This window comes from Gossypium hirsutum, chromosome D13 (genome assembly GCF_007990345.1).
Source record: "Gossypium hirsutum isolate 1008001.06 chromosome D13, Gossypium_hirsutum_v2.1, whole genome shotgun sequence".
Classification (NCBI taxonomy): domain Eukaryota; kingdom Viridiplantae; phylum Streptophyta; class Magnoliopsida; order Malvales; family Malvaceae; genus Gossypium; species Gossypium hirsutum.
This window is the reverse complement of record NC_053449.1, coordinates 61,692,845-61,709,402: the sequence shown is the minus strand read 5'-3', so window position 1 is coordinate 61,709,402 and position 16,558 is coordinate 61,692,845. Positions and strand designations below refer to the sequence as shown.

Here is a 16,558-nt window from a genome sequence, read left to right as displayed (position 1 = left end):
TATTGTTAACCAGGCGATCCAATTTGTTCACTGAGATATCTTTAGCGACATAAGTCTCATTTAGCACTTTTATCAACGCATTACGATGTATCTCTGAACTTAGAAGTAACTCGAGCACTAAGATGCGAGCCGGTTGCTTATGCAGTTGTTCCACCACGCTATACTCGCTATGCTTCAAGAATTTTAGGAATTCTCTAGCCTCATTTTCAGTCACCGGTGTGTTAATATGCGGTTCAATTCCGGTCGTCTTCGTTTTATCTTGTTCAACCGCCAAGGCTTTTCCTTTTATAGGCTCCCTTTTTATATTTCCCGGGTCGTAACATTTTCCACTACGCGTATAGAAGCCTGCGTCATTACCCTCTTCTGAAGTGTTTATCGGGTTCTCCTCTCCCGTGATCATCACATTGCAGTCATAATTCCAAGGAATCTTTTTGCTATCCTTGTAAGGAAAGGCTATAGGTTTTTGGATTATGACCCTTGGCGCCAGTTGTATTCCAGATCCTGTGCTTGTTGGCCTTGAAATAATCACCACCGGGTGATTTTGGGCCTTTCTCGTAGGCCCCTCCTCCGAGGCATAAACTTCTCCTTTTTCAAGTCCTTTGATCTCTTCATAAAATTCTAGCTCTTTGTTGTTCATCAGATTTTGTACCATAGCCTTGAATTCAGTGCAGTTTTGAATGTCATGGTCTTCTTCAGCATGAAATTCGCAGTACGTCTTCGTTCCTTCGGGCCTTTCTTTTGAATCTTGTTTGATGAGACCTCCTTCTATCATTTGTCTCCAAACCCAACTCAATGGGGTTTTTATCTCTGCAATGTCGGTTTTGATTCTCTTTCTCCCACCTTCGATTATTGCGTTTACCCCTTTATCAGCATGATCGGGTAACAGATTCGCTACTACGTTGGGTCCTAATGGGTTGTCAAACTTCACAATCCCCATCTTAATGAACCTTTCCACCGCCTTTTTAAACCCAGTGCAGTTCTCAATTGAGTGCCCTGGTATCCCTGCATGGTATTCACATTGGGCATTCGTGTCATACCATTTGGGATATGGAGGTTGCATGGGCTCTAGATAAAATGGAGATACTATGTGTGCATCAAATAACTTCTGATACAGTTCCCCGTATGTTATTGGAATGGGCGTGAATTGAAGTCTCTCTGTGTTAGTCCTTGTGTGAGGCCTCGTGTTGGGTTCCTGCCTTGAGAGGGCTTGGTGACTAGTGGTTATCATTTTTGGAGGGCCAACAGTAATCGGTTTTGAATGGCTCTTGCTATATGTGCTTACGTTGTTTACTTCGCCCTCTTTTTTCCTTGGGGCTGGTCTTTTGAAGTTTTCCCCCGTGTCAATTTTACCGCTCCTTGCCGCGTTCTTAATCATTTCACCAGACATTACCATATCCGAGAAGCTCTTGGTAGCACTCCCCAACATGTGGTTGATGAACGGGGCTTTCAAAGTGTTGATAAACAACATGGTGACCTCTTTTTCCAAAAGGGGTGGCTGGACTTGTGTTGCCACTTCTCTCCATCGTTGGGCGTATTGCCTGAAATTCTCGCTAGGCTTTTTTTCCATGTTTTGTAACGTAATTCGATCGGGTGTTATATCCGTTACATGACTGTATTGCTTCATAAAAGCTTGCGCCAAGTCTTTCCATGAACTAACTTTAGCACGACTCAGTTGGTTGTACCATTTGGCTGCAGACCCGATCAAACTGTCCTGGAAGCAGTGGATTAACAGCTGATCATTGTTGACGTATCCTGTCATTCTTCGACAGAACATAGTTATATAAGCCTCAGGACAACTAGTCCCATTATATTTTTCGAATTCCGGCATTTTGAACTTAGGTGGGAGTACTAAATCAGGGACCAAACTCAGATCCTTGGCGTCAACCCCGCGATGACAGTCGATGTTCTCCATGGCTCTAAATTTTTCCTCTAACCATCTACATCGGTCCTCCAGTTGTTTTGGCAGGTTCATTCTTGTTTTTTTTTGTTTCTGCCACGTCATCGAGGTCCGGGACCACCAGATTAGTGGGATTATCCCCGGGATTAAAACCCGAGCCCATTTGAAAATGCACTGATACCGAGGTACCAGCCAGATATTGAGGTCTTATGGTAACTGGTACCCTCTGTGGGTACACCTCTGGTTGTGCTTGGATGTTAGTTGGGGTGAAACCTGAAGGATAAATAGGGTCATCGTGATCCTCCCCAGCATCAACTACGGGGTCTTTTCCTTTGTTATTCCCTCCAGCCAATAACTGCTTTAATTGGTTCACCACAGTGTTCTGGGATTCTAACATGTCCTGCTGGATTTTTTCCAGTCGTTCATGCATCTGATCTTGCATCTCTCGTTGCAACTGTTCCAATCTTTCCAACCTTTGATCCATTGCTTTTGTTTGGCGACGAGTACCGTAGTGATATTTGATTAGATTTTTGTTGGTTTCCAGGGTAACTGTCATAATTTAATTTTATTAGGGTCATTTTATGAGATGTAATGCAAATGTATGAGATGAATGCAAAAAAGAGGCATTGATTCGAATTCAATTTCATTAGAAAACTCAACTAGAAAGCAAATTTCTTTACATAAAATAAATTACATATACGGCTTCGCCTTTATACCCAAAGCCTTAACCTTCCTAAGAAGCCAAGCTAAATCTCGACCTCGGCTTGATTCTGACTCATATTTTAAACTCAATACATCGGCCTGAACTGCTAATGTTTGCAGATGATCAGCCACTTCCCGCACTTGAGTCACAGCTTCGCCCATAACGTAATCTCTATCTCTAATCTGACTTTGAGAATGATGGAATTGCTCTTGCCATTGATCATTACTCCTCTCAAGAAGCTCCATTCGTAGCTCAGAATTGTGTAATGCGTCCTCAAGCTCCTCTACCTTTCCTTTCAGTTCTTCGATCTTATTTAAGCTTGCTCTTAATTCGATCATGGAGTTGCGACTACGGTACGAGTGAAGTGACTTTTCTAGCTCTGCCACCTTGGCCTTTAATCCTGCCTTCTCATTTCGGCACTCTAACAAACTCCTTTCCAAAGCGTTTTCTCGAGCTCGAGCATCTTGAAATTTCTTTTCCCACTGATCGGCCCTATTCTTTTCCTCATTGATCTCTTGTCGCCACTGCTCTGACGTTTTACCCAGACCGACAGTTCTCATTGACAATCGCAGCTTCTTGTAATCTGTTTTTAGACTATCCAAATCCTCTTCAGCCTTGTTCTTTCCCTTCCTTAATTTCTCGGCTTCTAGCTTGTGGATATCGATGTCTAATCCCAAATGCACTCTTTCTTCTTCTAGCTGTTCTATCCTCTTTCCCAACTCAGAATTTCTTTTCTCAAAGTCTCGTTTGATGATCTCTAATTCTGACGGAACTACTTGTAGATGCTCCTCTATAGACTGAACGCAATCTTCCCTCGGCTTAGGGATGTTGTCATTGACTCTTTTACTCCACCACCCATAATATTCTGAAGTTGTCATCGCTCCTACGGTAAATCTTTTCATTCGGTGAACCTGTTTCCAAGCGTTAGATATTTCTCGAGTTTTTCTCTTGTAGTTTTCATCCTTATAAGAAAACTCACATTGAGCCAGCCCTTGTGTTGCTGGTATGAACTGTCTCGATCTATATTGTCTTAATACGAGTAAAGGGGCATAACCGACAGCTCCCCAAATTCCGAGTAAAGGGACCCAGTCGAAATCCCCACATCGATACAGGATCTCGTCGGGTACCATCCAAGGAGCTTTCCATTCAACGTCATCCTCCTGAAGATTTTGGAGAATCGTCATTCACTTTTCTTCCATGATGTCGTCTCGTCTTGGTGTAGCAACTTGTTCCTTCAATGGAGAATAGTCTTCTGAGAAGACTCGATAGGAGACATTTTCCACCTTCCAAAAGTGACTATGGAACCACACCAATAGTAGCTGCGCGCATCCGATGAACCTTCCCTCTCCTGCTCTTCGACATGCGCTTAGAGATCTGAAGGTTTCTGCTAAGATTGCCGGGATGGGCGTGACTCCTTTACTAAGCCGATCGAACAAATCAGAGATGGCCTCATCTACGTGCCCTAAAGCTCTAGGGAAAATTACCAATCCATAGATACCTAGAGCGAAGACATCCACTCTTTTCTTCACATCAGGGTGTGCTAATACTAAATCTCGCAAGCTTTTCCAAAGAACGCATTTACTGTCTCCTTTCTGTTGGATCCGGGCAGCGACCCACTGTTCGCTCATCCCTGTAATGCTCATCAATTTTTTTAATAATGTCGGGACACTAGCAGCTCTAGAATAGGTTTTGTCAATTTGAATCTTTGGACACCGAAGCAAGGTCGTATATTCTTCCACGGTGGGCACCAAGTCCACTTTTCCAAAAGTGAAACAACTGTAAGCAGGATTCCAAAACTGGGCTAGGGCTCGGAATAAATGCTTGTCCACTTTGATACCTAGTAGGTAAGGCAAGTCCCCGTAGTCACAGTAAAACATCTGTTTGGTCCCGTCGTCCCATTGATCCCATATTTCCTTCATTTCTCGAAGATCATTTTGGATTACGCTGATACGGGTGAAGTCCCATAACTCTGATACGTACCCTTCTGCAAGACTATCGCCTTTCTCTCTCCATATCGTTTCAGCCCACACTCGTACAGCTGCATTGTCTTCTACTTTATCAAGAAACCTCTTTTCCATGATAAGCTTTCTATCTATACTGAACGTGAATCGACACCTCTTTTGCAATGAAAATGCCATACAATCACAAACAAAGCAAATCAGAGCTAGGATTTAAAGTAAACAATAATAAATAAAGCATCTATTCGGTAAGCACTAGGGTTTGGAATAGCTCTATCTCGGTGGGTTCTTACGGCTCGCTATATGTGGTTTGGTTCTAAAGTAAGGGTACCTGAACCAGCAGATTCCTCGATCTTCACCCATTATAGGCTCATATGGACCGAGTTCAGTTCAGGGGAATACATTTCCCTATGGCCATGCGGAGATGAAAATCTCACGAAGACATAGGTACGGATATATCCCGGAAGCGATTCACTATCCCATGCGGAGGTGAAAACCTCACGAAGGCGTAGTTTCTCACTCCCACTAAAAAGGGTATGACCAGCGGTCATGCAATGCAATGTGCAGAGGTATAAAATAAAATACAGAACACGATAAAAAAATATAACTCAAAACAAAAGAGCTGCAATGAGAGGATCGTAAATTTAAATCGAATTTTCCACTTTCAACAAAAAGACAAGAAATAATCAACACGTGGCTTGACTCTCTTATTGTCCCCAGTGGAGTCGCCAAGCTGTTGACACCATTTTTGGATGAAACGGGGTCGACTTGGTTTTAAAAAAAGAATGAAAACGGGAGTCGCCACCAATCCTTTTTTGACGAGGTGTGATCGGGTCACCTCAAAAAGTGGTTGTTTTTAATAAATAATTTAATTTTATTAAAACAACGATTTTGGTCTACGAAATTCAGAAAAATGAGTTCGGGAGTCGGTTACGCACGAGGAAGGATTAGCACCCTCGATACGCCCAAAATTGGTACCTAGTTGATTAATTAGTGTCTTAGTGTCGAAAATTGAAAATTTGAAGAGTTTTAAAAAATACGATCCTTAAAAGAAAATCTGATATCGTGAATTGAATTATAAGATTCTCTTGTTCCGAAGGAATATCACATCCAGCACGTTAGGACATGATACTCTAAACCATCGAAACCAAGATCACCTTATAGTTTAATGAAACCATACTTTGAAGCTTTAAGAGGATATTTGGCTATTTAGTCAAACGAGAAATCGAAACCCAGCACGTTAGGGCACGTTTTCTCGAGTTTCCAAACGCGAAATATTGCGTTATTTAGAAAAATTTCCTTTTGGTGTTTAGTGTCAATGCTTGACAAAACAATAACGAATACGACAAGGTGAGCAAAGTAAAGTGAGTAACAACAATGCAATAGGCAAAATGAAATGACGAGGCGATTACATAAACAAAGCATACAAATAAATAAATAGAACTAACATATAAGAAAAAAAAATAAGTGTACACGAATAAATAAACAAACACCAAATAACAATGATGACAATAAATACAATTATGTAAAAATGTATATGCATGTATAATTTAAAGCCATAAAACAAGAAATGCATATAAATTATAGAATATGAAACATAGATAAATATATACATATAAAAAAATCGGTAAGTATTATAAAAATAAAAATGTAAATGTGTTTATATATTTACAAATCGTGATAATATAAAATATGTGTATGTGAGTTATAAAATATGTGAAATATACAAAAAGCATTTTTAAGAATATAAAGAATATATATATAAGTATGTATATGATGTAAAATATGCATAAATATATGTAAGTATATAAGAATTATGAAATATGGAAAATATATTTTAAGTATGTATAAGTATGTATATATACATATATGTGTAAAAATATAATATTAAAAAGGGGTACATATATATGCGTAATATATATAAATACATATATAATATAATGTTAAAATATTCACATAATATACATAATAATAATGTTGAAAACATCTATTAATAATAAATATATACTTATATGTATTAAAGATGTATTCATAAATACTAAAACATATACTAATAATCACAATAGTAAAGATGAAAATGTATACGTGACATAATGCAAAAAATATATAAATGTTATGATATCTAAAAACATATACATAAAAATGGAAGAGATATATGACGAATAATGCAAAGATATTTGTATGAAATAATAGGAAATATACGAATAGCACGATATTTACAAGTGTATACTTAATATAATTATTTAAAAAAATGATATAAATAAATGAATACATGAAAATAATACCATACACACAAAAATACCTATATATATATATACGTAATGAAATATATGAACAAATATTAATATTAAAGAATATATAATATATGTATATAATAGTAGAAACGAAACGAAAAATATATATATAGTTAAATATAATACAATAATAATAAAACAACAATGATAATAATATTATATATATAACAATTAATATTTAAAATTGAATTAAACAGAAAAATTATTATGAAATTTAAGGTAAAAAAATAGATGAAAAAGGGATGAGATTGGATTAAAACCAAATCTTTGGGGCGAATTTTGAAAGAAATTAAAGGAGAATGGACTTATTAGAATGCGCGTTAAACTATGGGGGATCAAATAAGTAATTTATCCAAACACTTGAAACGACACCGTTGGAAGGGGGACTAAATCGCAAAGTGTAATGGATTCCGGGGTCAATTTATAAACAACGAATAACTTGATTGCGAAATATAAAAATGCGGAAGGGCCAATTGCGCAAATAGCCCTTCCGCTCAAAAACACGCGGATCCTGCCCTGGTGCGGGTCGGGTCGACCCGCCCCACGTCCGAAACGACGTCGTTTTATCATTAAACAGGGGGACCAAAACGGTGCGTTTTGGTCCCCTATAAAAGCTAAGTTTTTTTTAAAAAAAATTCATTTGAGACCAGGTGAGGAAAAAAAAAGAAAGAAAGAGGGAGAGGGAGGGCACGGAGCGATTTCCGGCCAGGGGAGGGACGTCGGTCCGATCGCCGGCGCCGGCCGCCGGCCGCCGTACACGGCGGTCGGAGAGGTAAAATTTTCAAAATTTTTATTTTATTTTTTTTATATTTGTGTATATTTTTATGTTAAATAGATAGAAAATAAAGAAATATATATATATGTATGTAAAAATCGAAAGGAACAAAGAAAAAAATACAACCTTTTGTTTTTTGTTTTTAACAATCACTGCTATCTGTTTATTGAAGACTGTAAATTTCTCTTTAGTGTTTACAAAGTAGAAAAGAAGAAGAAGGAAAAAAAGAAGCCCCCCGTACAATTTTTGATTCGGGTTTTTATAACCCATTTTCATCTAATTTCCTATTGTTTCTGTTTTGTCTCTTTGCATGGGATGGGCACGATGGAGGTGACAGAGGCATGGGGTGCAGACGGTGATGGGCATGCGTGGAGGCTGGCGCAGAGCAGAGGCGTGCGAGGTTGAGTGGTTGCGCACATGGGGCAACGGCGCAAGTGGGCAAGTGGGGGGGTTTGCTGGTATGGGCCCGGGCAGATTTTGGGCTTTACATAAGACATCAAGTAATCTACTAGTTACCAATTTTGGGCGTCACGGGGGTGTTGATCCTTCCTCGTGCGTAACAGACTCCCAAACCTATTTCCTGGATTTTGCAGACCAAAAAGTATCGTTTTAATAAGTCTAACATTTTATTAAAATGAGTTTGAGGTGACCCAATCACATCTAAATAAAAAAGGATTGGTAGCGACCCCATCTTCTTTTGTTTTAAAATAAAAAGTCGATTTCAAAAAAGGTTTTGGTAGTATCGGTCGGCATGAGCGAAATCAACCAGCATTGTTGATACTGACCGAAAATTTCTTCCGAAACAAAACTTAAAGTTTATAATTCTAATTTACTACTGGAACAGAACATTCTGACCGGTACAAGTAGTTAGAAACGAAATTGACTACTATGGTAGCACCTCCCTCGTTTTGCTTGGTCATATTTAGTCTAATAAAAATTTCATGGTGGCCGAGGCAAAAAAAAATCATGGTGCACCCCCTTTGCTACTATCTTATTATAGGGCTACAAATTGAAATCAAAGATGGACAGCGGGTCAAGTTGTGTTCTGCTGGAGATAATTGTAGCTGATTTTGTTTACTTGACTATATTATATTTGGTTTTCCTATCTTCGAGACCAAAAATGAAAATTAAGATGTAACAAAATCAAATCATAGATTAAAAAATTAGATAATTTGATCAATTTGATCCAAAATCCAAAATTGTTTGATTCGATATATTATATAAAACTGAATATTGTTTTTTTTTCATTTTTTTAATTGATGAAAGTTGAATTCACCAATCGTGTGACCTGTATTCTACCTCTTCATGTGGAACTAATATTTTAATATTTATTACATAAAACCAATACTTAAATATTTCACTAATCATGTGTTGAATTAGTAAACATGATTTTAGGGATGCTTTATTGCAAATATAAAATTGAATCATATTAAATCAATTATAAATATACGATTTTAAAATTTATTTCTATTTTGAATAAATAAACGAAGAGTTGGAATATTAATTTTTTGGATAAAGTTGTGCCTATCACCCCGATACTTTTACATATAACACTATTCTATATTATGATCTAAATTATTTTTAATATAAACCAAATTTGAATTATTCATCCTTTATTTTAAAATATAATACACATTCGAACTTTGGATACAATATTGTTGCGAGGGGCGGCTACGAACCTCGAACATAAACCCTAAAAGAGATAGGAAGAATATGCGAAAAAAGATGTATAGTATATAATCGACTATAATTTTTTCCTCTTTTTAATATTTTTTTAGGCATAATGATTTTCCCCTCCAATTTTATCAAAATAAAAAGTCATTTTAGTCTTTTATTTTAAATTTTCGTCTCTTTTAGCTATTAAACTTGCATTATTTGTTAAACCACCCCAAAATGGAGGGAAAAATTAACATATGTTAACTTTGATGACGTGGTATACACATAGATTGCCACTTGTATGCCATGTTAGTAATTAATTGGTTTTTTAAATTTTAAAAATATTTTTTATAATTTTTATTTTTAAATATTTTTTTGAATTTGAAAAAAATTAATTAATTGCTTACGTGGCATTTAAATGGCAATCTACGCCTTTGTCACATTAGTAAAGTTTACAAATGTTAACTTTTCCATCTACTTTGGAGTGATTTGACTAATAACGTAATTTAAAAGCTAAAATAAATGAAAAATTAAATAAAAAAGTTAAAATGATTATTTTTATTTGAAAGCTCACAAGTCTAAGTACCGTATTTGCTTGGTTAATGTCATTATCTTCATGTGAAAACATATGCTAATATTTATTACATAAAATTAATACTTAAATATTTTACAATATTTGAATTCAACCCTTAATTTTATACTAAGTATAGTATGAAATTTCCTTTGACCAGTGCGCCTCCTTCATTAATCAAATTAAAGAACTGGGAAGTCAATAGCGACGTTTCTCTTCGCCTCCCCACCTTTGAGAAAATGCTATAAATAGACCTAAATCCCTACGTAAAGAGATACAAGTTAGTTTACAAGCTCATTTAGTTCAAGAGAACATTTCCTTAGAGCATAAAAAAACAGTTAAGAACATGGGTGTCCAAGTTGAGATTGAGTTCCCAATCATTGAGTTTCGTCCATCGGATTTGAAGCGAGGAACCGATGGGTGGCACCGTTTGTGCAAAAGGGTTCGAGAGGCTTGCGAGACTTTCGGTTGCTTCGAGGTCGTGTACGAAAAGATTTCAGCAAAAGCTCGGGAGGAGACGTTCGGGTTGATGAAAGAACTGGTTGAGGTCCCGGTGGAGAGGAAACAAAAGAACGCTAGTCTCATGCCTTACCATGGTTGGGTTGGACCGTGCAATCAGGTTTCCATGTTGTATGAAGGCTTCGGACTTGGAGATGCCTCCAACTATGACTCCGTTAAAAGCTTTGCTCAACTTATGTGGCCTGATGGTCACCCACATTTTTGGTAATAATATTTTTATTTACCTTTTTAACTTTTAATTTGCTTGTTCTAGTCATTCAGATTAGGATCATTTCTGGTTCGGGCTGAGGGAATTCAAGTTATTGACATTTTGTTTTTATCTTTTGTCTCAGTAACACTGTACATGCCATGGCAACACAAATAGAGGAGCTAAACAAGTTAATTTGGTTAATGATAATTGATAGTTATGGATTAGGGGAAAAATGGGAGTCTGTGATGATAAACTACAAATCACTGGTGCGATTTATGAAATACATGGCCCCTCCACCGGGAGATTATGAGAGAGGACTCTTTGCTCATACTGATAAACCTGTCAGCACAATCATTTGTGAAGATCAAGTTTCAGGGCTAGAAATTGAGGTCAACGGCCAATGGATCAAGTTGTCTTTATCTCCTTCTTCCTTTTGCTTTGTTGTTGGAGATCCTCTCAAGGTATATATGTGATTAATGTTCAATTTTAAATTACGCAAAACTTAAATGCATACATCATCTATGTAAATACATAGAATATGAAATTTAAGGGTCAATATTTTGTTGTCACTAGAATTTGGCTCAAAATTTTGAATTTATCTCACTCATAATAAAATATTTAGAGAAATATTAGATTAGTGATGTTGAATGTGAATAATTATCATAAAATGATTATTAATTTTGATTTCAAAAATTGAAGGCATGGAGTAATGGGAGATTAAAAGCGGTGAATCACAGAGTGATGATGAGCGGAGACAAAGATCGATTTTCTATAGCAACTTTTGCCATTCCAGTTGAGGGTACCATAATTAAAGCACCCAAAGAGCTTATAGATGAGCAACATCCTCAACTTTACAAGGATTTTGATTTCATGGACTTCTTCCTTTTTGCCTTTTCCAATCCAGCAAAACACATTGACTCTGGCGAGCAGCTCCAAGCCTTTGCTTCTCTCTCACCACCAGTTTCCGATTGAAACCATGCCATATTGACAAGTAAAATACCGGTTTTGGCTTAAATTTAATTTTAGAAATAATCAATTTGAGTCCTATGCTCAAAATCCATTGCTATGTTTTAGTTTTTTATAGTTGTATAATTGTATCATGCCAAAGGCTACTAAATCTATTGTGTCGAGTGATTTTTTATGTACTTTATGTCATGAATAAGTAATGGAACTTCCTTTTTCTTTTGTATTCCGACACTAATTATGATGGATTATTATTTGAAAACTATACACACCAATCTCTTGTACATATCAAACTATACACACCAAGCCATTAATCAATCAATCCCTGACCGATACACTGTTGCAAGTTAACAGTATCAATCCTATCAATTATCTTCCCCCTATGTCTAGCAAAAACAGTCTCTTAGACAATGTTCAGTAACTCCTTTGTTAATTTCTGAATTCTCTTCTATTCCTCTCTTCCTATGCAAAGTAAATTACAACATTCCAAACAAGTTTTTGGACCCTTTTTAAGTCTAGTATATGCCCACTGAAGCTCATGTTGGTGCCACCAAGCCAAAGCCCTTTTATCAATTTTACAAAGTCTAACAGCAGCTTCCCAAATCTGTTGAGAAAATTGGAAATCGAAGAAAGAATGATCCCTCGTCTCCAAACCACTATCACAAAGCTTACGTTGCCCATCCACATCAAGACCTTTTAGAATAAGTTCCCCTTCTGTAGCAAGTCTCGCAAGAATAGTCATCCAAGCAATAATAGAATGCTTTGTAATAAGTTATGGTTGCCAACTATACTTTTCAATTCCCCAAGCATCTCTTTTCCCGCTCCCTTAGTTGCATAGAGAAGAATACATCCCAGTTATTATGATCGAATGTGGAATCAACAGCATACTCCAGAACTCTTGCCACTTTATTTATCGCCAATCTGAATAAGTGAGGAAATAAAACTTTCAATGATTCCTCGTAGTATCAATGATCCATCTAGAACAACAAACTTGGTACATTTATAACCTTCCACAAGAAGCACTTTTCATCAATAAAAGGAGTCGTATTTGTTGGTATTGACTCATTTTTCCTACATGAAGAAGGTCATTAACTATGCTGCCTATCCACCATGATAGAATTAAGTTACTCGAATCATTATTTAAATAAAATATAGTGGTAAAATAAAATAAAAGTAAAATCCTTATAGAACTACATTTCTTTTATTTTATTTTAAAATAAGTTTTTTTAAACCTTATTAAACTCCATCTTTTTTAGAATAATGATAATTGATAGTTATGGATTAGGGGAGAAATGGGAGTCGGTGATGATAAACTACAAAACGTTGGTGCGGTTTATGAAATATATGGCCCCTCCACCAGGAGAGTATGAGAGAGGACTCTTTGCTCATACTGATAAACCTGTCAGTACAATCATTTGTGATGATCAAATTCCAGGGTTAGAAATTGAGGTTGATGGCCAATGGATCAAGTTGTCTTTATCTCCTTCTTTCTTTTGTTTTGTGGTTGGAGATCCTCTCAAGGTATGTATGTGTATAAATATAGGGGTAATTTTTTTATTTTTAATTTACTCAAAATTTAACATGCATGAATGATCTATGTGAATAGAACATGAAATACTTATTGATGTTGACAACAAATCTCTAGTTCAAACTTTTGAATTTATCTTGCTCATAGCAAAATATAGAGAGAGATATTAGATTAGTGATGTTGAATGTGAATAACTATCATAAAATACTTATTGATGTTGATTTTGAAAATTGAAGGCATGAAGTAATGGGAGATTAAAAGCGGTAAATCATAGAGTGATAATGGGAGGAGATAAAGACCGGTATTCTATAGCAGCTTTCACAATTCCCATCGAAGGTACCATAATCAAGACACTCAAAGAGCTTATAGATGAGCAACACCCTCAACTTTAGAAGGATTTTGACTTCATGGGCTTCTTCCTTTATGCTTTTTCCGACCCGGCAAAACACATCGACTCCCGCGAACAGCTCCATGCCTTTGCTTCCCTCTCACCACAAATTTCTAATTAAAAGCATGCTCGTATTGACAAGTAAAAAGCCTGGCTTTGGCTTAAAATTAATTTTAGAAATAACAAATTAGAGTCCTATACTCGGAATTCATTACTATGCTTTAATTTGTTATAATTGTGTAATTGTATCGTGCAAAGGTTATTAAATCTATCATGTCGATTTATTCAAAAAAAAGTTCATTGTCGAGTAATTTTTGTGTATTTTATGTCATAAATAAGTAATAAAACTTCCTTTATATTACGAAAATCACTCAACAATTATATTGTGCAAAGGTTACTAAATCTATCATGTCGATTTATTCAAATAAAAAGAATCCATTGTCGAGTGATTTTTGTGTATCTTATGTCATTAATAAGTAATGGAACTTTTGTGAAAATAATGTTTAAAGACTATTTTGAATTAAATTAGAAGTTTGAATATTTCTTGTGTTTATGAGCAAATTTGTCTACATGTTTTACTCCATATGTCCTTGTTGAATTGTCTACATCATTATCTTTTTTAAGTTATTCTACTATATTAAATATAAAATAATTATTTTTATACTATAAAATTTTAAATTATTTATAAATTTAAAAATAAAATTCAATTTCATTCCCTTTAATTAATCTCAATTTTTTAATTTTTATTTTATTAATTGTTGCAACACTTCGATTCAAATCTATTCATAAAATTTTTATCTCATAGACCAAGATTATCGTCTTAAAATTGAAGGTGACAACTTAGAAAATTGGGTTCCAACTTACAACACATAGCTTTACAATTTTCATAACTTCAAAAATTAAAAACCTTTAATGGTACGCTTGGATAAGAATTTTCAAAAATTTGAAAATTTTTAGAATGTACATTATTTTAAAATATTATAATTTTTTAAGAGAATTTAAGTTAATGAAATTCAATGATTTTATAAAAATAGTTATAAAAAAATTAATGATATTAAAATAAATAATATAAAAATGCAATATAGATATCATTTTATCTATAAAAATATTTTAAAGACTATAAAATATAAAAATATATTAAAATTAAATAAATATTATATTTTAAAGTTAATGGTTTTTTCATTGTGAGACCACGTGTACAAATAGGAGACGACGTCTATTTAAGTGGAATTTGTATAGAAAATTTGAGTTACTTAAAACTTTTGTTATTTTTTTTAAAACCTTTATGATTTTCTATTGTGTTTATCCAAAAAACTTATATTTTGAGGGCTATTTACCAATAAAAGCTTATTTTTTATAAATTTATCGAAATGGGCCCGGTATTTTATTATTTACCAGAATGGACCATTTTCTGGCAAATTGCGTCCACGTTAGCGCGATGTCAGACGTGGCCACGATTTCCTGACTTGTAGGTTTTTGGATTTTAGGGTTTAAGATTTTAGAGTTTTTAGAATTTTTAGGGTTTTGGAGAAAAAAGTAAACAGATAAGTCGCGCCCACGTGTACGCGCTTCTTTATGGAAACATCTGCCCTTGAATCTACAAATGTTGAGCATGCATTCACTGAAATACTAACTCAAATACATCATGTGATCAGTCGAAAAGCACTCGAAGGAGGGAATGATCAAACAACATTGCCCAAGGGACAAACCATCAATGTCGGCTCTCGGGATGATGTTTCAGCTGTGAAGAAAGACGGCTGCTATTCTGCATAATTGTTAGATGATTCCGAGTGTCCAAATTTGCTTCCTCATTAAGCACAAGCTTTCCTCACCGTGATCTTTCTCAAGATCTTTCGTTGAATACGAAGAAATCACAGCATTCTAGGGATTTTCTTATAGTTTGTTCAGACAGATCTAGTTTTAGCATTTTAAATGATTTTCATTAGTTGTGGAGAATAAATTTTAAATTAGCTATCATAATGTTTTGTATTTTCAAAGGAGTATTTTATGTAATATAACAAATAAATAGGGATAATTTAGGTATTATAAATAATTTAAATAATTTAGTGCAACTATATACATGAAATTTCATTAGATGGGCAAGCGCGCTTTGTTGCCACGTCAGCAAAGCGCGCTGACGTGGCCGCGATTTCTTGGCACGTCCCCTGACATCGCGCTAACGTGGACGCGATTTGCCGGAAAATTGTCCATTCCGGTAAATAATAAAATACCGGGCCTATTTTGGTAATTTTAAAAAAATAGGCTTTTTTTGGTAAATTGCCCATATTTTGAAACAAAAATTTAGATTTGTTCAAGGGTAGGTAGCCTACCTAGCCTCATTGGGCTAACCCAACTAGGGTCAGACTTGGACAAGAATTTTTATACTTCGGATCAGCACGAGCTAGCCCGAATTTGATTTAAATAATAAAAAATATTTATAATTAAAATTTAGTTATAAAAATATATAAAGTAGCAACTTGAAAATATAAGTTTGATATTTTATTAATTTTTTAATAATAAAGCGGGCTTTTTGAACGGCCCAACCCACCCAAAAAAAAGCTTAGACTTAAAAAATATTTTAGAATTAGATATCAACTCAGGAACACCTCTATTCTAAATCCTCACCTAAACACGCTTCTGAGTTGTATAAATATCTTTCCTTTTAAATTACCTCTGTAATTAATTTATTTTAACTTGTAAATTTACAATTATGAACAATTTTTTAACAAATTATAGTACCTAAAATTGCACAAACTTTTGGTTTTTGGGCTTAAAGAATAAGCTTACCAGCTCAATCATACATCAAATTCAATTTGACCGAAAGACCTGGGCTTTGAAATTTGAATAACGAACCTACACTAATATTGGGCCAATTTAACACTAATCTAAACTAATTAATTATCAATTTTAAAATAAAAACTTCAATTTGTTTAAATTTTATTATTAATTAATCCTAAGATTAAGTCAAAAATTCAATTTAGTTCCCAGTATAATATAGCAAATTCAAAGCCCTATCATCATAAAAAAATCAAAATAAAATCCAAACAAAGTTAGATGTATATAATTTTGATAGTACCTAGTCGATTGCTCTTGTTGAGGTTACTAGTAATAATCTT

General features: G+C 34.9%; 1 protein-coding gene across 1 annotated transcript; it reads left to right on the top strand.

Moving 5' to 3' along the window:
* The first annotated feature begins 10,142 nt into the window (after positions 1-10,142).
* Positions 10,143-11,752, top strand: LOC121225252 (probable 2-oxoglutarate-dependent dioxygenase AOP1). The gene is made up of 3 exons (XM_041109482.1): positions 10,143-10,577; positions 10,706-11,024; positions 11,263-11,752. The coding sequence occupies exons 1-3, from the start codon at positions 10,201-10,203 to the stop codon at positions 11,533-11,535; spliced, it is 969 nt and encodes a 322-aa protein (XP_040965416.1). The 5' UTR covers positions 10,143-10,200; the 3' UTR covers positions 11,536-11,752.
* Positions 11,753-16,558: the final 4,806 nt, after the last annotated feature.